We start from the raw sequence: 23,523 nt of genomic DNA, 5'->3' as shown, positions 1-23,523 counted from the left end.
GATTCATGCAATTTAGTTAGGATCAAGTACAATATATTATATCTTATATCTTAAGTTATTTCTACAGTAGGTAGAGTAACATTAGTGTTGTAGACATATTTATTCTTATTGATTTAATTGCAGTAACATTATATTAATGGGGTATGTTTGTGATTGAATCAAACCTGATTTCAGTTCTGTGTAATTAGGAGGTTTTAGTGGGCTGTGGTAAGGGATTTAGTAATACCAAAATCAGGTTGTTTCCTCACCTATTATTGTCCCCAAAATGGCCTTGTTATCCCAAGATAAGACTGGCATTCTGGTAATCTATCATAATCATTTTATATAAGCTTCATCTCATGAAAATATCACATTTTCTAAATATAATCAAATAAACATTCAGTACCATTTACTGAAACAATCACGTTATTCTTAATTATCACCCTCTCAGCAATCTGTCTCTCTGTGTGCAGGCAATGTGTCATCTTTTGAAAGACAGCTAGCTCTAATACATCATCTAGGTAAAAGGAGAACAGACCAAGGGTGTATTGATGTCCATTTAAAACAAAAAAAACCTGCATGTTGAGAGAAAGATTGGTGAGAGATTACAGAGAAGTTGGAGAACAGAAACTTAATAGCAAAGAGTAAGTTATTATTTTGGAAATATTAGTTTTTCTTAAATATATCAAGAAATCATTTATTGCCATAAGATGAAGCTCGTATTAAATATTTGTTTTGGGATAGTTATCCTTTAGTGTATCTGTGAATGTATCCACCCACATAAAATTCCAAAACCTTCTTACAGATACTGCTGTCTGCTGCAATTATTAATATAAATACATTTTAAAGTGCTGCAAATAGAAGCGGAATGAAGCCCATTATGCTGTATTGCATCAGCTATGCGTGATTTGTCTACTGTTCTGTCCTGCTCACTGTCTGAAGTAAGATTGACAGGCAGATAACCCTTCTTCAAAGCACCACACTCTGTAAGTTGTTAACTTGTTTAATGGGTATTTAAAGATGAAAGGGTAAAACTGAAATACATACAAATAAAGAGGTATAAGAGGCTGGACTGGTAAACCAATATACATACAGTACACATGCATATACATTATACAGATGTAATAAATCTGTTACCAAACAGAAACAAACTTCTCTATCTAAGATGCAAAAGCTGAGTATATTAAGCAAATAGAACTGTATACACTCACCAACAATGCTGCATAGGGCCTGTTTAGCATGGAGAAAGCTGAGAGCACATGAGATGAACTGCACAGGCTGGAAACACCTACTTCCTGTGACCTGGAGTTACGACATCAGAGGTCAATAACTAACTTTATTAAACAAATAACTAACACCAGGAAATAGCTACAAGTGTCCAGTAGATGGAGCTGAAGGACTGCTCATACCTGTAATCAAATGAAAAGACATATAACTGTCCTAACAGTACACTCCCCGCCTGGTGTCTGTAAGATCACCACAATAATTCTAGTCCAATCAGGGAGCAGGGTCTTCAGACTGAAGAAGAAGGATGAGCTCTGTCACTGGTCTGAAGAATAATGTAGAACTCCCATCTCTGGCAATCTTTATTTCCACTTTGCGAACTTTGCCATCTTTATCAGGGAAAGTCTTTGTTACACGACCCATAGGCCATTCATTCCTCTTGGTATGTTGATCTTTTAGAAGGACAAGATCTCCTGCGTTGATGTTAGGTCTATCTGATTGCCATTTGCTTCTTACCTGCAGGGTAGATAGATACTGTTTGCGCCACCGGTCCCAGAAGACCTTGGCTAGGCTTTGAACCTGTCTCCATTGTCTTTTATAGAGATCTTTACCATCAAAGTTCCCAGAAGGTACAGGATGAGATGCAAACTTCTGAGTCAACAGTGTAGCTGGAGTGAGTATTTGTGGGTCCTCAGGATCTGATGAGACTGGGGTCAGAGGCCTTGAATTCACTATTGCAGTCACTTCTGCCATTAGAGTAATGAGAACCTCATGAGAGAGTTTTGAAGGTAACTGTAGAAGCATGGAGTCTAATATTCTTCTTGCAACTCCTATCATTCTTTCCCACACACCTCCCATGTGGGAGGCATGAGGAGGATTAAAGATCCAACACACCTCTTGTTTGGAAAGGAAACTTTCTATCTCTTCATAGTTAAGGTTGGAAGAGATTCCAAGTTCACGGCATGCTCCAACGAAGTTGGTACCATGATCAGATCTGATAGTTTTGACTTGACCACGTATAGCAAAAAACCTTCTGAAAGAATTTATAAAGCTTGAAGTGTCCATGGATTCTATCACTTCAATATGAATGGCTCTGATATTTAGACAAGTAAAAAGAACTGCCCATCTTTTGCTGTCGGCAGAGCCTCCTCGTGTACGTCTTGAGCAGACTGTCCATGGCCCAAATACATCAAGGCCAATGTGAGTGAATGGTGGATCTGTTCTCAGTCTATCAGGTGGCAAATCTGCCATTTTTTGTGTTTCACAAGTATTTCTGAGCTTCTTGCATATGACACATTTAAAGATGAGACTACTCACACATCTCTTTCCTCCTGTTATCCAGTATCCTGCTGAGCGGACGGCTCCTTCTGTAATGTGGCGCCCTTGGTGTTGTGACTGGATGTGATAGTGACGAACAATGAGGGTAGCAATGTAGTGATGACCAGGCACAATAATTGGATTCCTTTCTTCTGGTCCTAGGTCTGCATTTCTCAAGCGACCACCTACTCTCAGTAGTCCATTTTCATCTATGAAAGGGTAAAATGCTCTGAGAGGACTATCATTTGGCATGCCTTCCTTTTCTAAAATGCTCTGTATTTCTTTTGCAAAAATCTCTTTTTGAACATTCTGTATGATGACTGTTCTAGCTTTCTTAAAGTCATGCACCAAGTTTAGTTCTTTGCAAAGGTGCCAGCCCTTACAATGATCTAGTTGGCTTTCTCTTTTTTGTTTGAACAGATGTGCTACATGAATGAGGCGTGCTAATGCTCTCGTCAAAGTATTCCAGCTAGAGAACCTGCAAAAACGTCCAGACCCTAGTTCTTTACCTTTGGATGTTGTACTCAAGGTTGTAACTTGTGGACGAATCTCTGTATCTTGAGCCGGATCCACTAATGTAAAGGTTTCAGTCTCTAGTTTCAAGTGGTGAGAATGACTCAAGAAGGGTGGACCTGTGAACCACATAGTATCTTTCAGGTGTGCTGCTGATACAGATCTTGTGGCCAGATCAGCTGGATTGCTCTCTGTTGACACATAGTGCCATTGTTCAGGGAGAGAGGATCTTCTTATTCGCTGAACTCTGTTGCTAACAAAGACATAAAATCTTCTTTTCTCATTGCAAATGTAGCCTAAAACTATTCTGCTGTCTGTGAAGTAGCTGACAGAGTCTATATTGGTGTCAATTTCTTTTGTTATGAATGCAGCTATATCCACTGCGAGGACTGCTGCACAGAGTTCGAGTCGTGGGACTGTAAGTTCTGGACATGGGGCTAACTTAGCTTTTCCTAGCACAAAACCTATCTGGACCTGACTTTCAGAATCTATCACCTTTAAGTAGGCCACTGCTGCAATTGCTTGCGTGGAAGCATCTGAAAACACACAAAGTTCTTTGTATTGAGCATTAGAACAAGAAACAGATACATAGGGTCTAGTTACCTGTATGTGCTTCAACTGGTGAAGGGACTCTTTCCAATCTTCCCATGACAGTCTCTTACCTTCAGGCAGGGGTGCATCCCAATCTTGAGTCTCAGAGGTGAGATCACGAAGAAGAACTTTCCCTTGAATGGTTACTGGTGCAGCTATCTCTGCGTGGCCATTTTGGATTACCTTTCCCATAAATGCAAAGAAATGCTGTCTCATCTCAGGTTTTACTTTAAGAGACCTCTGTAGGGACCTGAAACGTTGCAAGACTTGTTCTTTGTTATTTGGTAGCTGCTTTCTTTCTGGTTTGAAGGGTAGAGGAGCTACCCAGCTACTGTCTTCTGCTCTGTAGAAACCCTCCTTCATTGTTTTCATAAAGGCAAGATCTTCCAGAGAAGGAGCAACCGTCTCATCTTCTGTAGTTCTCTGAAAGATACTGTGGCTTACATAATCCTCAAACTCTTTGCAAGAGGATTTGTACGTAGACACTGAGGATTGCATAGTTACCCATACATTCATGTCATAGTTTTCCCTCACATTGTAGAAGTATGGACAAGGTGGAAAGAGGGATCTGCAGCTCTCTTCTGAGGTTCTGGTGTAAAGACAGTGTACTAAGTCTGGTCTATGGACTCCTTTCAGGCATACATTGCCCACTATGACCCATCCTGTGTCTAATCTGTGTGCATAGGGAGCGTTATGTGGTCCGTTGATCTGTTGCCTCACTTTATGGACCCTAATTATGTCTCTTCCTAACAGCATAAGGATAGATGCTGATGGATCAAGTTTGGGTATCTCACTAGCAAGTGACTTTAGATGTTTGTGATGAAGAGCCACTTCTGGGGTTGGGATCTCCGTCCTGTCATTTGGTATCTCATTACATTCAATGAGTGTGGGTAATGGGATTGTGACTTTGCCATCAAGAGACTGTAGTTCAAACCCTTGCGCTCTTCTTCCTGAAGTGTTAATCACCCCTGAACAGGTTCTGAGAGAATATGGAAACTGCTGGCCTTTTGAACCGAAGATTTCAAAGAACTCTGACCTGACCAGGGACCTATTACTTTGGTCATCTAGAATAGCATAAAGTTTGATTGCCCTGTCCTTTTGTCCGGTAGGATAGACACTGACTAAGCAGATTTTAGAGCATGATCTGTCTCGAAGATCTCCTCCACACACTTCAGTACATGTTGCAGTTACTGTAGCCTCTGCACTGTTGTCCTTTCCCTCCCCGCCATGATCACTCCTTTCTAGAGGCCTGACTGACTATGGTGCAGGACCAGGATGAAGAGCAGACACATGTCTGTCACTGTTGCACTCAGTGCAGCTAACTGATTTGTCACAGTCTTTCGCAAGGTGAGCATTTGAGGCACAGCAACGGTAACAAATATTGTTTTGTTTTAAGAAAGTCTTTCTCTCATCAAGGGACTTACCTCTGAAGCCTCGGCATTTGTACAGAGGATGAGGTTTGTGATGAATCGGACATCCTTTAGTCAAGTCCATGGTCTTGGCATCAGTAAAAGCTGAAGAGTTTCCTGTAGCTTGAGATACTTCAGTCTTGTGCACCCTGATGGAACTTCTCTGAGGGGTGTTCTTGTAGCGGTATTTCTCTGGCTTGTTGTCACCAAAGGTCTGGAACGTCTGAGCAAACCCTGGGTCATTGTACATCTTTGCCTGTTGAGAGATAAATTGCACGAAATAAGAGAATGGTGGGAATAGTACATTATGTATTTCCTTGTACTTGGTCCCATGTGATGCCCATTTCCTTTTTAGAGAATCTGGCAGCTTTTTTACAAGGTCTTCTATTCCTCTAGCGGAATCAAGATTATTTAGTCCTAGAAAGCAACCTTCATTTTTTGCTGCCAACAGTTCTATTACCAGATCACTGAATTCTCTAAGTTTCTTGCTGCACTCTCTTTCAAAGATATTCCCAAAGTTGTCAATCCTGTCCCACAGGGATTGTTCTATCTTCTCTGGAGCTCCATAATCTTCGTTCAACCTTTGCCATGACATCTGTAGTCCTTTACAAGAATCATTGACATATACTGCCCGAATGCCTTTCACTTGTCTGCTGGACTCTGGACCTAGCCACTTCACTAGGAGATCTGTTTCTTCTTTGTATGAAAGGTGTAGATCCTCTATAGCATTTTTGAATGACGCCTTCCAAGCCCTGTAGTTTTCTGGCTTCTCATCAAACTGAACAAGGCCTGATGTTATCATTTCTCTGCGTGCCATAAATCTCACAAAGTCTGACATCTGCCGATTGCCAGAAAGTTGGTCTGAATCAGGCTTAATAGGAAGCGCTGGCTTCACATCTGGTGTGTACTGGTATGCTCCCTCTGGAGAATGACTGCCTCTATCAGGAACCACTGGTTGTGTAACAGGAGGATAGCTGTATTTATTAGTAACAGGTAAAGTCCTCTGAATGTCATTATAGTATCTGGCTGCAGGAGTTTTCACATCAACAGGATACAATTGTTTGAAATCCTTTTGATCTTGTAACAGAGCACCATCTGGTGGTGGGGTAGAGGTAACTACGGGCACATTGTAGTCACATTGCAAAGGAATGTTCTGGAGAGGTATACTATGATTTTGCTCAAATGATGGGATAACATCACTGTCTCTGTATTCACTAAGCTTTTCTAGGCTTGGCATTGATGGACTGTACTCCTGTGAATGTTTCAGCACATATTCTTTAGTACGTTGCATAGCAGTTTCTGGTTTTACATCAGGCTGCATAGTGAATTTCTGACTTGCTTGTTCTGTAGTGTCGAGAACTGCATCTAATGCATCTGCCTTGGCATTCGCAATTGCCACCGTCTTACGTAAATTAAGAATCTCTATTGAAGCTTCTAAGCGTGCCATTTGAAGCTTTGCCTCCACTTCTAACCTTGCCTTCTCTGCCTCTTTCTCAGCTGCCAGACGAGCCTTGTCTGCCTCCATCATAGCCTCTAAGCGTGTCTTCTCTAATTTTAGCTCAGTTTCCTTCCCAGTAAATGTGAGTTGAGCTAGTGCAGCGGCAGCTTCTGCACGGAAAAGCGCAGCGTCAGACACCTGGGAGCGGTTTGAGAGTCTGGATGAATGTGACACCCTAGATCTGGTCTTGATTGATCGTTCGGACATTTTGCCGTCTAATCTTGATAAGAGTTAGCACGTGGTACTGTGTTAACTGAAGCTGTACTGTATCTCTGTGGTATTTGCTAATCCACTCTGCGTGTGGGCCTCTTGATACCAGCTGTTGTTTTACTATGCTGTATTGCATCAGCTATGCGTGATGTTGTCTACTGTTCTGTCCTGCTCACTGTCTGAAGTAAGATTGACAGGCAGATAACCCTTCTTCAAAGCACCACACTGTGTAAGTTGTTAACTTGTTTAATGGGTATTTAAAGATGAAAGGGTAAAACTGAAATACATACAAATAAAGAGGTATAAGAGGCTGGACTGGTAAACCAATATACATACAGTACACATGCATATACATTATACAGATGTAATAAATCTGTTACCAAACAGAAACAAACTTCTCTATCTAAGATGCAAAAGCTGAGTATATTAAGCAAATAGAACTGTATACACTCACCAACAATGCTGCATAGGGCCTGTTTAGCATGGAGAAAGCTGAGAGCACATGAGATGAACTGCACAGGCTGGAAACACCTACTTCCTGTGACCTGGAGTTACGACATCAGAGGTCAATAACTAACTTTATTAAACAAATAACTAACACCAGGAAATAGCTACAAGTGTCCAGTAGATGGAGCTGAAGGACTGCTCATACCTGTAATCAAATGAAAAGACATATAACTGTCCTAACAGTACACCCATACTTTATGCGTGCCATTGAGTATACTACTGATTGAAAGCTTTGCACCCATTTTATATGCCCTGCCATATTTTTAGAATTGCATGCAGCTCTGTAATTTACTAGCTTACAATTTTGTGCCCAGATTGTTAGGGGTAACATACTACAAACTTTTAGCCATAATAAACATGATACATTTTTGGAAAAAGAAAAAACTGCATTGTGAAAAACACTGGGGGCCATTTTTCAACAATGGGCAAAATTGCCCATGGGCAGTTACTAATGGCAATCAAATTGTTGCATTCATTGTTCTGCCTGCAGATGCCTGAAAAAAGCCAAGCACTGATCGGTTGCTATGGGTTATTGCCCACAGGCAAATTTGCTCAATGTTGATACCGGAGCCCCACTATGTGATACTCAAACACATAACTCTCTAGCTAACCCAGTCACAAAATGTATTTCAATTTAAATTCCTGCAAGCTGCACTCAAATGACTGAATCTAAAACAGTTCTGGTACTGAGATTACTATGTATTCCCCAGAATAGTTATGGAAGAAAATTATTTGCAGACATATTGAACTCACAACACTAATTACAAAAAGGCACTCACTTTTTCACAATGTGGATTTCATTGATGTAAGGCGTTCTCGTTAAATCCTGGCGAAAATTTAAATGTAAAAAAACATATGACTGGATATAAACAGACTGCAACAATATAGTATAGTACTGTATGTAATAAAGATGAAAATGTGTACTAATTAATTATGACATTTTTAGACCACTATTTCTCGTTTCAGTTCTTGCAGAGCCCCAATCATACACAGTAATTATGTCAATAGTTAAAGTAAATGTTTCTCTGTATCATTCCATTTAACTTGCATGAAATTATTATGGTATTTACCAAAAATAGTATGATGATGTTTTTCAGTGATCAGCATTGTCTTCAGTTGCCCTGAAACAAATTGGTACAGATTTCAATTTGTATTCTTCGTTCCTTATTCATAAATTCTCTTCATGCTCTTCATGCTCTTCAAGTCTAAAATCTGTTGGATATTATTTCAGGGCTACTCTCGTTATGACAGAAGTCTAAATACAATCCCTATTAATCCCTTGAGTAAAATGTATTTGAGTAGATAAATACTTAGTAATCTCTTTCCCCTCATTCTTTCTAGTTCTTCAAACATTGCATTAACAGTATTCCATTTAATTATATGTCTGTGTATTAAAATCAGTACTGGGTTTATATTTCTGGAGTTTTGTTTCTCCTAATCCTGAATATAGAAATTCTGCTGTTACATCATTAACACATTTTTAAGTACAGATTTCATTTGTTTTTAATTGTGGGGCTCATTAATATAATGTTAAAGTATATGCATTACCTTTTTTTTTTTGCCATCATTTGTTTTTTTATAAAATTGGATTAGACTGTATTCCAGAGCTTGAGAAATAGTGACACTGGGGAGTTTTTATGAACCAATATTGCTTTATTACAGCTACCAGCATGCTTTAAACATTAAAGTTCAGTTCATCTGATTGTATATGTGACTACTTATACTATTTAGCATTAGACTGTATTTTTAAATATGTTAATATTTTTAAAATTACTTGAAAAATTAAATAGGAAATGTTCTGGCAAACATTTTAGTTGATTTAGCGGTCATTATTTACTTGTGTTTGGAAAGCAATTCAAGTAATATTTTTGAAGAGCAGTAGGATAGGGACTGAAGCCATCAAAGTAGGGAGGATAAAATAGTGCAGGAGGGTTGTGGGATAGAGTGGGTATATGGTCTGGGGACCCCAGGATGGGGGGAGGGTGTTAAATGAAGGCCCCAGCATATGGAAATTGTTTTAATTGTCTAGTTGTGTAGGGGATGGGGACAGGTTAAATGTATATAGAAAGATAGTGTAAGTGAATGAACATAAAGAGGAGACCAGTTGTATGCTGGACTGATGGGAGGGTTTGTTCAGGGTTCAATCCCATCCCATTACTCCTGACTGAAGTAAATAACTCTTGGAGGAGATAGCAGAGCAGGTAGCTGTGGGCATGCAGAGGAAGTATGTTTGTGTCTTTGTTCCTTATGTGATTGGGAATGTATGCCCATCGGTAGGGATGTAGCGAACGTCGGAAAAAATGTTCGCGAACATATTCGCGAACTTGCGTCAAAAATGCGAACGGTTCGCGAACGTCGCGAACCCCATAGACTTCAATGGGAAGGCGAATTTTAAAAGCTAGAAAAGACATTTCTGGCCAGAAAAATGATTTTAAAGTTGTTTAAAGGGTGCAACGACCTGGACAGTGGCATGCCAGAGGGGGATCAAGGGCAAAAATGTATCTAAAAAATACATTGTTGACACAGCGCTGCGTTTTGTGCTGTAAAGGGCAGAAATCACACTACATTTCTAAACTTGTGTAATAAACTGCTTTAAAACGTCCGGAGTCTACATGCCAATCAAGTCGTGTAAAGGTTACGGCCTGTTCACACGCAAAGACAAAACGCGGCGCTTACTTTACTGCAACGCAAAAAAACGCAAAGAGCTTTCATGAATGATACCGTCAAGTGAGCAAATAATAGTTTTTAATTACTAGTTGCTTGTCACCTCCAGGATGTTCGTCCTGTTGGTGGCAATATTTCTGTAGTGGTGTGTTTAGCAGTCACCGTGCTTGTGCAGAGGTAATTCAATGTACAGTGAAGTGAACCAAAAAACACTGATTCTGCAGTGTGGGCCCAGTTTTGGTCTACTTTATTGATCACCTGCGGTGACCATAAAAGATGCGATTTTGCCACTGTTGCAGAACCCTGAAAAATTAGGCATGTGTACTTTCCTGAAAAATTATGTTTTTTTGTCACAGCCACTGAAGCACAGAGGCCAGTAAAAATATGCCATATGAATGCTAAAAATATAAAAAAAAATTGTCGCAGCCACTGAAGCACAGAGGCCAGAAAAAATATGCCATATAAATGCTGAAAAGTCATTTTTTTTTATCGCAGCCACTGAAGCACAGAGGCCAGAAAAAATATGCCATATAAATGCTGAAAATAGTCATTTTTTTTGGTCGCAGCCACTGAAGCGCAGAGGCCAGAAAAAATATGCCATATAAATGCTGAAAATATGGATTTTTTTTTGTCGCAGCCACTGAAGCACAGAGGCCAGAAAAAATATGCCATATAAATGCTAAAAATAGTCATTTTTTTTGTCGCAGCCACTGAAGCACAGAGGCCAGAAAAACTCAGGATTTACCTGTCCAAAAAGTTTTGATTCAAATGAAACCATACCAGTAGGGTTTGCACCCTAGTTTGTAACGGTGGCGGAGGGAGGAGGACACTAAAGGACAGCTGTGTGTGGAGTCATGCGGCGTGCAGAGAAGGACAGCTGCATGGGGAGTCAGAACAAGTCTTCCGGCGTGCAGTAACCCTCCGAGATCCATGCCTCGTTCATTTTAATAAAGGTCAGGTAATCCACACTTTTGTGACCTAGGCGAGTTCTCTTGTCAGTTACAATCCCTCCTGCTGCACTGAAGGTCCTTTCTGAGAGGACACTTGAGGCGGGGCAAGACAAGAGGTTCATGGCAAATTGTGACAGCTCTGGCCACAGATCAAGCCTGCGCACCCAGTAGTCCAGGGGTTCATCGCTCCTCAGAGTGTCGATATCTGCAGTTAATGCCAGGTAGTCCGCTACCTGCCGGTCGAGGCGTTCTTTGAGGGTGGATCCCGAAGGGTTCTGGCGCTGCCTTGGACTGAAAAACATCTGCATGTCTGACGTTACAGAGTGGCCAAAGTGCATTGTCCTTGCAGGTGCGCTCGTGGCAGGATTACTGGCACCTCTGCCCCTGGAATGTTGATGAGTTCCTGAAGTGACATCACCCTTAAAAGCATTGTACAACATGTTTTGCAGGCTGGTTTGTAAATGCAGCATCCTTTCGGACTTGTGGTACGTTGGTAACATTTCTGCCACTTTATGCTTGTACCGAGGGTCTAGTAGCGTTGCGACCCAGTACAGGTCCTTCTCCTTAAGCCTCTTGATACGGGGGTCCTTCAACAGGCATGACAGCATGAAAGACCCCATTCTCACAAGGTTGGATGCAGAGGTATCCATCTCCGCTTCCTCGTTATCAAGGACTATATAATCCACGGTCTCCTCCCCCCAGCCACGTACAAGACCAGGGGTCCCCAAACGGTCACCACAAGCCCTCTGGGAAGCCTGCTCCTGTTGGTCCTCCTCCTCCACAAAGCCACCTTCCTCCTCTGACTCCACTTCTGACACCTCTCCCTGCATTGCAGCAGGTGCCTGGGCTCGTTCTGGTGATTCCGACCAGAAATTGTGCGCTTCCTGCTCCTCGTCACGCTGGTCTACAGCCTCATCTGTCACTCGTCGCACGGCATGCTCCAGGAAGAAAGCAAAGGGTATTAGGTCGCTGATGGTGCCTTCGGTGCGACTGACCATGTTTGTAACCTCTTCAAAAGGGCGCATGAGCCTGCAGGCATCGCGCATAAGCACCCAGTAACGGGGGAAAAAATCCCCAGCTCTGCAGATCCAGTCCTACCACCCAGTTCAAACAGGTATTCATTGACGGCTCTTTGTTGTTGCAGCAGACGTTCAAACATGAGGGGCGTTGAATTCCAGCGAGTCTGGCTGTCGCAAATTAAACGCCTGACTGGCATGTTGTACCGCTGCTGAATGTCAGCAAGGCGTGCCATGGCTGTGTAGGAACGTCTGAAATGGGCCGACACCTTCCTGGACTGCCTGAGAATGTCCTGGAATCCTGGGTACTTCGAGATAAAACGTTGGACTATTAAATTCAGAACATGTGCCATGCAGGGCACATGTGTTAAATTGCCCAGTCTCAGTGCTGCCAACAGATTGCTTCCATTGTCACACACCACTTTTCCGATCTTCAGTTGGTGTGGGGTCAGCCACCGATCGGCCTGTGACTGCAGAGATGACAGGAGTACAGATCCGGTATGGTTTCTGCTTTCCAGGCACGTCATCCCCAAGACAGCATGACAACGGCGTACCTGGCACGTCGAATAGCCTAGGGGAGCTGGGGGTGCACAGGTGTGGAGGAGGAGGACCCAGCAGCAGAGGAGGAGGAAGCGGAGGAAGAAGACGAGGTAGAGAGCGAAGGAGGAGTAGAGGTGGTGGCAGAACCGCGTGCAATCCGTGGCGGTGACACCAACTCCACTGTTGTTGTTGAGCCACGCATTCCCTGCTTCCCAGCCATAACCAAATTCACCCAGTGGGCAGTGTAGGTGACATACCTGCCCTGACCATGCTTGGAGGACCATGCGTCAGTAGTCATATGGACCTTTGCCCCAACACTAAGTGACAGAGATGCGGTGACTTGGCTCTGCACATGGTGGTACAGGTGCGGTATTCCCTTCTTTGAAAAAAAATTGCGGCTGGGTACCTTCCACTGCGGTGTCCCAATTGCTACAAATATGCGGAAGGCCTCAGAGTCCACCAGCTGGTATGGTAAAAGCTGGCGGGCTAAGAGTGCAGACAAGCCAGCTGTCAGACGCCGGGCAAGGGGGTGACTCACAGACATTAGCTTCTTACGCTCAAACATGGCCCTCACAGAAACTTGGCTGGGGGCAGATGACTGGGAACTGGTGGTCAAGGTGGAAGGCGGAGTGGAGGGTGGTTCAGACGGGTCAAGGACAGCAGAGGTAGAGCAGTAAGATGCTGGACCAGAAGGAGGGTGGCTTTTAGTTTGTCTGCTGCCTTTGAGGTGTTGCTCCCATAGTGCTTTGTGCTTGCCGTTCATGTGCCTTCGCATAGAAGTTGTACCTATGTGGGTGTTGGGCTTCCCAAGACTCAGTTTCTGACTGCACTCATTGCAAATTACAACGCTTTTGTCAGAGGCACACACATTAAAAAAATCCCACACTGCTGACCTATTTGAAGCTGGCAATCTGGCGGTAACAGTAGAAGTTGACGGCAATGGCGGGTGCGTTGGCCGGCTGACCACAGGTGGCGATACATGTTGTTGCCCTACTGTTCCCTGCGAGCTGTCCTCCCTGCTTCTTCTAAGTCTTATTCTCCTCCTGCCTCTCTGACTCTCCGTCTCTCCATCTGAACTATCCTCCTCTTGCTCTCTTCTACTGGGCACCCACAAAACATCAATCTCCTCATCATCATTCTCCTCAGATGCATCAATTTCTTCTAACAGCTCACAGAAGGAAGCAGCAGCGGGGACCTCCTCATCACTCATTATGTCCATCTCTGTTGTGTTGTCTGCCAGAATTATATCTGGTGTAACGTCCTCATCTCCTTCATCTTCTTCTGCCAATAATGGTTGCGCATCACTCAGTTCAAGAAACTCATGTGTAAATAACTCCTCTGACTCCAGTGAAGAAGGGGCGCCGGTGGTGGAGGAAGTGTTACGTGGGGTGCCCATAGCAGAGGAGGATGAGGATGTTGTTTCAAAGTTAGAAACGGTAGAGGATGGGGTGTGCTGTGTAAGCCAGTCAACTACCTCTTCAGCATTTTGGGAGTTCAGGGTAATTGCCTTTGTAAAACTGGGCAATTTCCTAGGGCCACAGGATAGCATAGCAGCACGGCCCCTAGTGCCTCTGCGTGGCGGCCTGCCTTTGCCTGGCATTTTTTTTAAAACAACAACAACTCAGGTGGTGTTCCTGGAGACGGTATTATTATTGATATTTAGACAGAATGTGAACAAGCTCACACAGCTAGGTGGCAGTTGTTTGAAAATGAAGAACACACTGGGCAAACAATGCCTGCATGGTCAACGTATACACTACAGCAGTGGATACGGAATATATTATTGCTGCTTGAAAAACGTCACTCAGGTGGTGTTTCTGGAGACGGTATTATTATTGATATTTAGACAGAATGTGAACAAGCTCACACAGCTAGGTGGCCGTTGTTTGAAAATGAAGAACACAGTGGGCAAACAATGCCTGCAAGGTCAACGTATACACTACAGCAGTGGATACGGAATATATTATTGCTGCTTGAAAAACGTCACTCAGGTGGTGTTTCTGGAGACGGTATTATTATTGATATTTAGACAGAATGTGAACAAGCTCACACAGCTAGGTGGCCGTTGTTTGAAAATGAAGAACACACTGGGCAAACAATGCCTGCAAGGTCAACGTATACACTACAGCAGTGGATATGGAATATATTATTGCTGCTTGAAAAACGTCACTCAGGTGGTGTTTCTGGAGACGGTATTATTATTGATATTTAGACAGAATGTGAACAAGTTCACACAGCTAGCTGGCCGTTGTTTGAAAATGAAGAACACACTGGGCAAACAAATTGAAACAATGCCTGCAAGGTCAACGTATACACTACAGCAGTGGATACGGAATATATTATTGCTGCTTGAAAAACGTCACTCAGGTGGTGTTTCTGGAGACGGTATTATTATTGATATTAAGACAGAATGTGAACAAGCTCACACAGCTAGGTGGCCGTTGTTTGAAAATGAAGAACACACTGGGCAAACAAATTGAAACAATGCCTGCAAGGTCAACGTATACACTACAGCAGTGGATACGGAATATATTATTGCTGCTTGAAAAACGTCACTCAGGTGGTGTTTCTGGAGACGGTATTATTATTGATATTAAGACAGAATGTGAACAAGCTCACACAGCTAGGTGGCCGTTGTTTGAAAATGAAGAACACACTGGGCAAACAAATTGCAACAATGCCTGCAAGGTCAACGTATACACTACAGCAGTGGATACGGAATATATTATTGCTGCTTGAAAAACGTCACTCAGGTGGTGTTTCTGGAGACGGTATTATTATTGATATTTAGACAGAATGTGAACAAGCTCACACAGCTAGGTGGCCGTTGTTTGAAAATGAAGAACACACTGGGCAAACAATGCCTGCAAGGTCAACGTATACACTACAGCAGTGGATACGGAATATATTATTGCTGCTTGAAAAACGTCACTCAGGTGGTGTTTCTGGAGACGGTATTATTATTGATATTTAGACAGAATGTGAACAAGCTCACACAGCTAGCTGGCCGTTGTTTGAAAATGAAGAACACACTGGGCAAACAAATTGAAACAATGCCTGCAAGGTCAACGTATACACTACAGCAGTGGATACGTAATATATTATTGCTGCTTGAAAAACGTCACTCAGGTGGTGTTTCTGGAGACGGTATTATTATTGATATTTAGACAGAATGTGAACAAGCTCACACAGCTAGCTGGCCGTTGTTTGAAGAACACACTGGGCAAATAATGCCTGCAAGTGCACTACTATTGGTGCACTACTATGAAGAACAGCAAACAGCACTGGACACGTTAAAGAACAGTGAGATAAGTAAAATAAAAAAATATATATATATATTAAAAAAAAAAAAATTACTCTGGTTGGTGCTGAACTACTAGGAGCAGCACACCAGTCCCAGAAGGTAGATTACTAGCCAGCAAAGCTACCTAACCTAAAATGTCCCTCAAATCCCTGCAGAGTTCTGTCCCTACAATACAGAGCAGTATCAAGTAGATTACTAGCCAGCAAAGTTACTATCAACTGTCCCTCAAATCACTAACAGCTCTCTCCCTACACTAGCTCTTCCAAGCACACACAGGCAGAATGAAAAAACGCTGCAGGGCTTCAGTTTATATATGGAAGGGGAGTGGTCCAGGGGGTGTGGGGGTGGTCCAGGAGGGAGAGCTTCCTGATTGGCTGCCATGTATCTGCTGGTCTGGGGTGAGAGGTCAAAAATAAGCGCCAGCTATGGCGAACCCAAATTGGCGAACGTCGCGCAGACGCGAACACCCGATGTTCGCGCGAACAGTCCGCGACATCCCTACCCATCGGTAACAATACCTTGATACCATGCTTCCAATCAAAAAGAGACCTAATACTTTTATTTTTTCCTGTTGAATCCCTTTTGTGTAATGGCTCTGTGAATTTTCACTTCAACCCTTGATAAATCTGCCCCTATGAAAAGGGCATAAAAAGGGCTTGCTGTTCTGGAAGATTCAATGGACATTCTAGCAACCCACAAAGACCACCATGTTCACTTAACTGTCTTCTAAAACAAACTCTACTTCACTCTTTTTACATTTTACTTTTATGCACTTAACTATATCCTCTATATTATCCTCTTGTGTATCTTATACCGGATAAAAAAGGACCTTTGCCAGGCTTCCAAACAGATCATCTATCTTTCATTATTGGCAAATGTTTTTTTTCTCTCATGTGTGTTTTGTATTTTCAAATGAGGTTTTATGTTTGAGTTTCCAAAGAACTCGCATCTAAAACAATTTATCTGTAACCTTCATCATCTATATCAATTCTAATTGTATTACTTAGTTCAAGAAAAGTCTAAATATCATTCTGAAGGTACATTTGAATTCTGGTTGTAATTTTTAGGTTTATAATTATTTTATGTTTGTTTACATTTCTAATACTATTCTAAAAACCCGGCTGGTTGCTAGGCTAATGTACTATAACAACTATATAGTTGTTAAGAAAAACAGCAGCATCTGTCACGCAGCACAAAAATAGGGTCAATTATACAAAAATGAAGCTATGCATTATCACCATGCTATGTTTTTGTGTAAAGCTTCAATTACATAAAATTCTCTGTGTAGCCAATGCTATTGGTTGATGTTAATGTCAATATGTCTATAAGTGTGTCTCAAATACATAAACATATTATTTTTTCTCCTTAGCTGACAAAAACCTTTGCCTAACACAGTTCACGGTGGCCCTGATCATGTGGCTACACAACCGAGTGAAAACAGGGCACCTATCACCTCCAGATGTGGCTAGTAGAAGTTCTAGTAGAAGAACAAGGAGTTCTTCAAGCCAAGTTAATCCACCAAGGTCAGAATATGACATCCAGTCAGACTACATGAATGTCAACCCGATGGATGGTGACAATAGGCAACGATGCCACACGGAAGCAGTGAATACAATTTTGCTCTAATCACAGCTATCATTGAAAGATGTGATGATCTGTTTGGAACTGGCAAGGTCCATACATCTTATTCACAAAAATCATCCAGCTGGAATGAAGTCACAGCATCTGTAAACAGTCTGAGCACTGTATGCAGAAGCATTGATGTCATCAAAAAAAAAATATGACTGCAAAAGAATTCTCAAACAGAAAAAATTTGAGGAGGACCATTTCAGCCTTCTCTGCATGGAAATCATTGCTACGGAAGAAAATTTCTGTTTTGGCCATGTGGGTGCTGGTGGCATGGTTAACTTAGTATGAGGACACAGCTTGTGCCAGAGAAACTTTAGTATCCTGTCCCCAACTTTATGTCCTTACTAAAATGTATAGTCTCAATACTTCTTGGTATAGCAACAGATACTCCAATGCAGTGGCATAACTAGATGTTACTGGGCCCCACAGCAAATTTATTTTAGGGCCCCCAACATAACCAGAGGTTGTCCTTTTTTACAAATTTTTGTTGAAATTGCTCATTATTCAGGGCTTCATGGGGCCCCTATACCTCCTGGGCCCCCCTGCAGCCGCAGGGTCTGCTTCCTCTGTAGTTACACCCCTGCTCCAATACAGAAACTGTGCTGCAGCATTTATTCAACACATGTTTCGAGCTGTGGGCTCTTTTTCAAGTGTTACTTGAGAAGACAGAGAGAGGGAGATGTATTTTGTACAAAAAAAATCAAACACTCTGCATATGCATAAGGAATAACCTCATGATTTTGTGAACATTTTGCAATTTGCTTATGATTAACACATTCTTGTCTTTTTTTACAAACAAAACATCAACCCCCACCCACGGGACAATCAACAACAACTTGGCTAAAGAAAATACAACATCTTCAAACACTTTAACAACAGATGCTGTTTCAAGTGACACTAAAAATGAAAAAGAGGATCATGTTGTCAGGCACCAACCATATTTTCCTAGCTGGCCACCAACACACCCAGATAGTGTTTATGGTACAACAATACCCAACGTATAAGTTTCTACTTACCCAAAAACAACACCACTACTTTATGATGTTCCACCAGCTACACATCATAATCTTTTTTTACATACTTACAGTCCACACCTTTATTCCGATGTGTCTCCTTATGTGTTGCCTACACAAAGGCCTTTTTTGCAACAACTGATGCATACAACATCATCCTCTCCAAATGTAACTAATACTTTAAATACTGAAACAGTAAACACTGCATTAAAAAAAAAATAATGGCAGAGCATTATTGAGTGTTTAGACAATACAAGTCTTCCTGTAAGGCAGGTAGAATTGGAGAATGATGCACAATCCCTTGATGATGCTATATTTTTGGAGGAGCTAGAGAAGAATCAGGAACCATCTGAAGGTGTGCTGGATCCATTCCAAGTGTCGGACAAGTCATTCCAATCTTTCAACACTTCCTATGTGCAAACGCAAATAAGATGCCATAATGAGATGGTGAATTTGCATTGTACAAGAAAAGATTTAATTCTCTAATCGTTTTTGGGCTGAATTGAATTGCGAAAAGTAAGAGTTGCTGGTAGTTTTAATGGGCCATTAGGTAGTGAAAACTTAAATGATGAAAACATTTAGCTGTTAGTGCGATATGTGTTTAGTGCATAGAATTGAATTTCAAACATGCAAAAAATAGCACTTATCATGCAGAAATATATATATATATATATATATATATATATATATATATATATATATATATATATAACAAGAATATAGAAGATACCCGCACTCCTTCACATGTATTCTTTCTCCGGGTGCTAGGTCAAATGTAAATATATAAAAAATTTGTAGAAAGGACCAGCACTCCGTGTTCCAAAAAAATCAGTGCTTTATTCAAAACTCACAGTGTCTCCAATGTTTCGACCCTCTTTGGGGTCTTTATCAAGGAATTGAATCGAGGCCAAAATTTCTTTGTTTGGAGCAAATATAACTTTTGCACTAAGACATTTTGACCTTGATTCAATTCAATGCATTATAATATATCACGCTCAGTCAAGAATGCCTTAAAGGAGTGGTTCAACTTTAAGTTAACTTATAGTATGTTATAGAACAACTAATTCCAAGCAACTTTTTAACTGGCTTTTAATTTATTATTTGCCTTCTTCTTCTTTCCAGTTTGCATTAAATGCAGGTCACTAACGCCATCTAAAAACAAATTCTCTGTAAAACTACAAATATACAGTTATTGCTACTTAATAACTCATATTTCTATTCAGGACCTCTCCTATTCATATTCCAGTATCTTATTCAAATCAATGCTTGGTTGTTCGGTAGTTTGAACCCTAACAACCATACTAAAATTGCAAACTGGAGAGCTGGTGAACAAAAATCGTAATAACTCGGAATACACAAATAATAAAAAATGAAAACCAATTGCAAATTGTCTTAGAATATCACGCTTGGCATCATGCTAAAGGTTAATTTAAAAGTGAACAGCCCCTTTAACCCTTTGCCTGCCAAGCACGTATGCCATACGTTCTGGCAGGCAAGGGCTCAGACTGCCAAACCTTGTTGTTGTTTGGCACTTTTTGGTTTCTTCTGTGATCTGCAGCTTGGGATCATGGAAAAAACCTGCAGATCACTTGTCAACCCCCTAGTCAATGAGCACCAGGTCCTTGATCGAGTGCTGGCCCCACCTATCACTCGCCCACCCGACCACAAGATGTGCCGATATTGGCTGATACGTATCTTGTACGTTGTTAGCTTTTTTTTGGATATCTTCTGTGATCTGCAGCTTGCGATGTTGGGGAAAAGCCACAGATCACTTGGCAACCCCCTAGGCAACGAGTGCTGGATCCTGGATCACTTGCTGGCCCCACCAATTACCTTTCACATGAACCCAAGCAGCGCCAATGTCAGCTGACATGTGGCTGCTTGTGGGGTATATAATCCTGCCCCCCAGCACTGCCCCCCCTTCTTTTATGCTGGTGCTGATTTTCATGGGAGCCTTCCTGCTGCGGTCCTCCAGTGGTGCTTGAGAGAGACTTTGCCTGTCCCCCAGGTACAAATTTTACTTTATTGTACTTATTACACATTTGTTTTTTTATCAAACTTGTCTTTTTTTATGCTTTTTTCACTTTTTCCCCCACTTACTGTTGTACACATATACTCACATATACACACATACACACACCTTTGCAAGTGTATACATCATTGTTGCATTTTTTGTGATTTTTTTATTGAATATTCTGTTCTGTTTTGCTTATGTATCTTTAGTATAGTTTTGCTGTTTGGTGCTTTGGTATAGATGGATGTATTTTACTTGATCTGTGAGAATATGTGTTTTCCAAAAATATATGGTCTTCTTGGGGTTTTTTTTACAGTTTGGTGGTCTTACGGCACATAATGCACAGTCGGGGCTCTGTTTTCAGCAGCTGAGCTGGCTAGCGTAAAAATTCATATGCACGTTTTTTATTTGGGGCTCGTACATACCACATTCTTTGATAATACTATGCATATTGGCCATCAAACTATTCAGTAGACCTCTGACATCCATATTTAGGGATATTTTTCTTTGTATGTAAAACATTGTGTGAGATAAATGCGGCAAACTGCAACATTTTTAGGCTATTTTCAGAAATGTCCTAAAAACCGATGACTTTAGCGTAGCTTTGTAGTATGGTCGTTTGCAATAGAAAAACATAATTGTCTATTTTTGATTAGTCAGAATGTGTACTTTACAGAAATATATAGTTTTGGGGTGTCTTTGTCTTGTGGCATATAATATGCAGTCAGGAGGCTTTTGTTCACAGAAAGCGAAATGGCAGCCGAAAATTCATATACACTATTTTTATTTGGGGTCCACACATGCCAGCTGCTTTGGTATATCTATGAATATCAAACTGTTCAAAAGGGGGGTTGTGGGAGCACTCCTAAGGCTAAGTAAAAATGCATTAAAGTATAATAGAAGTGCTACTGACTTGGCCAAATTAATCAGTGCACATTCCCTGGGCCCCTGTCTAAGTAATTTAGTATACTGTATATGCAAATGCATGTTTTCACAAAGAAAGGGGTTTTTAGTTACAAAGTTATGATCATAAAGTTGATAAGCCACTATACCACTTCATGGTAAACCCCACACGGTGGTCCCTAACTTGTTTACCTCTAGTCATAGTATTGTTATGGACAGAAGTATGTCCTGAGAGTATCTGTCCCTTCCAAATTGTGGTGAATAAGTCCAACTAGTTGGTAGAAAGAAAATGACACTGACACAGCTGTTCAGTATGCAAATGTTTCTCACTCTGCTTTATTTCAAGATACAAAAAGGGTTATATAGGCAAAGTGGAGGTTATGACACCCCCGTAAGCTTGCGGTTAGGCTATTTAGCTTCAAATGGAAAGTTACAAGTATAAAGGTATTAAGCTATATAGTTTCAAATGGAAAGTTACAAAGTACAAAAGTCTCTTATGTGGTTTAATTCAGCAGTCGTCTTCATGGAACAGGTGCAGAGTGGCATAACCACAAACGTACATGACCTTCTTAGCACGAGCCTGTTTCTATGAAGAGGTTCTTCTTGGTTACGGCCTAGCTTGTATTGGGGACAGGATATATGGTATTGCAAAATAGCTGAGCAAGGAAATACAATATAATATAGCAGACACACAGTATAACAGTAAAATAGGCTTTTTAAATGATGGCATGCATAATAAACTGACCAGTCCACCACAGTATAAAAGGTCTTGTGCCTCTCTGCATAGTAGCATTAATTTAATTAAATATTTGATGAACCTTGGTGTCGGTCTGCACTGATTAATTTGGCCAAGTCAGTAGCACTTCCATTATACTTTAATACATTTTTACTTAGCCTTAGGAGTGCTCCCACAACCCCCCTTTTGAACAGTATGCTGTGTGTTAGTTTGGAGTAAAAAGACATAATTACCTATTTTTGATTCATCAGAATGTGTACTTTACAAAAATATATGGTTTTGGGGTCTTTGTGCTGTTAGATGGTCTTGTGGTGCATAATAAACTGCCAGGAGCCTTTGTTCACAGAAAGCGAATCGGCAGCCAAGAAAATGAATATGCACTGGTTTGGTATATCTATGCATATTGGGCATCAAACTGTTCAGTAGACCCTTGGCATCAATATTTAGGGTGTTTTCCAATTTTATTTAAGAAATTGGGTGAGATAAATGTGGGCAATTGCAATATTTTTAGACGATTTGTGGGAAATAAGATGCTACAGGGTGGAAGTTTTGAGGTGATTTTTGGAAATATCACCAAAATTGCCAAATTTAGGAAAGGTTTGCAGCTTGGTGCTTTGGAGTAGAAAGACATGCATACCCGATTTGGTATGGGGGAATGTGTACTTTCAGAAAATATATGGTTTTCTAGGGTGAACGTACTTCTTTCTACCTTTGCCCCCCCCCCCCCCAAAATAAAAACAATGTAAATGTGTTGATTTTGTAATTTGGATTTGGGGGAATGTGTACTTTCCAAAAATATGTTTTTTTTGGGGGGTAAACATACTTTTTTCTACCTTTGCCCCCCCCAAACTATGTAAATGTGTTGATTTTGCCGTATCTGGAATAACAGTACTGATAGCTCAAATGGGGTGTCTACATTTTGGTGCCCATATATGCCACATGTTTAGGTAAAACTATACATATTGGGCATGAAACTGTTCAGTGGACTCCTGGCAATCATATTTAGGGTGTTTTACATTGGTACCTAATTATGTGTGGGAGATATGATGCTGTAGAGTGGATGCTTTAAGGTAATTTTTCAAAAAAATCACCAATTTCTATAAAATATTATAACTTTAGGAAACAATTCAACTTGGTAGTTTGGAGTACATAGATATAATTACCCATTTTTGATTCTCCAGATTCTGTTCTTTCTAATAATGGGTACTTTCTTTGGGTAAACCTACTGTTAGTGGAATGTTTGGCCTTGAAATGTATGCCGTATTGTGGAGCAGTGCTTTGGAAATTTGGTAGTGTACTGCTTGTAGATTTTGATCTATACATGTGAGAAATCTCCATAAAACTATATATATTTGGTATTACCGTGTTCAGGAGACATAGACCTTTCCAAATTGGCTGTGTTATTGTACATAAAATAAATGATATTTCTGATATATGTGATTGTTCTTTGTGAAACATTATTTTTTTTCATTTTATTAGACACTTAGAAGCCTACATTTTTTTACA

The 23,523-nt window shown here is 41.0% G+C and overlaps 2 protein-coding genes across 2 annotated transcripts; both read right to left on the bottom strand.

Moving 5' to 3' along the window:
• Positions 1-2,263: 2,263 nt before the first annotated feature.
• Positions 2,264-4,876, bottom strand: LOC121396314. Its single transcript, XM_041571153.1, has 2 exons — positions 2,646-4,876; positions 2,264-2,425 (listed from the first exon to the last, which is right to left on the bottom strand). The coding sequence occupies exons 1-2, from the start codon at positions 4,378-4,380 to the stop codon at positions 2,304-2,306; spliced, it is 1,857 nt and encodes a 618-aa protein (XP_041427087.1). The 5' UTR covers positions 4,381-4,876; the 3' UTR covers positions 2,264-2,303.
• On the bottom strand, positions 4,876-7,430 carry LOC121396313. Its single transcript, XM_041571152.1, has 2 exons — positions 7,196-7,430; positions 4,876-7,018 (listed from the first exon to the last, which is right to left on the bottom strand). Exon 2 carries the CDS (start codon positions 6,736-6,738, stop codon positions 4,882-4,884), a length of 1,857 nt encoding a protein of 618 aa, XP_041427086.1. The 5' UTR covers positions 6,739-7,018; positions 7,196-7,430; the 3' UTR covers positions 4,876-4,881.
• Positions 7,431-23,523: the final 16,093 nt, after the last annotated feature.

Source organism: Xenopus laevis, chromosome 7S (assembly GCF_017654675.1).
Source record: "Xenopus laevis strain J_2021 chromosome 7S, Xenopus_laevis_v10.1, whole genome shotgun sequence".
In the NCBI taxonomy this organism is placed as follows: Eukaryota; Metazoa; Chordata; class Amphibia; order Anura; family Pipidae; genus Xenopus; species Xenopus laevis.
The sequence above is the reverse complement of the archived record's forward strand: the minus strand, read 5'-3'. Positions and strand labels throughout refer to the sequence as shown.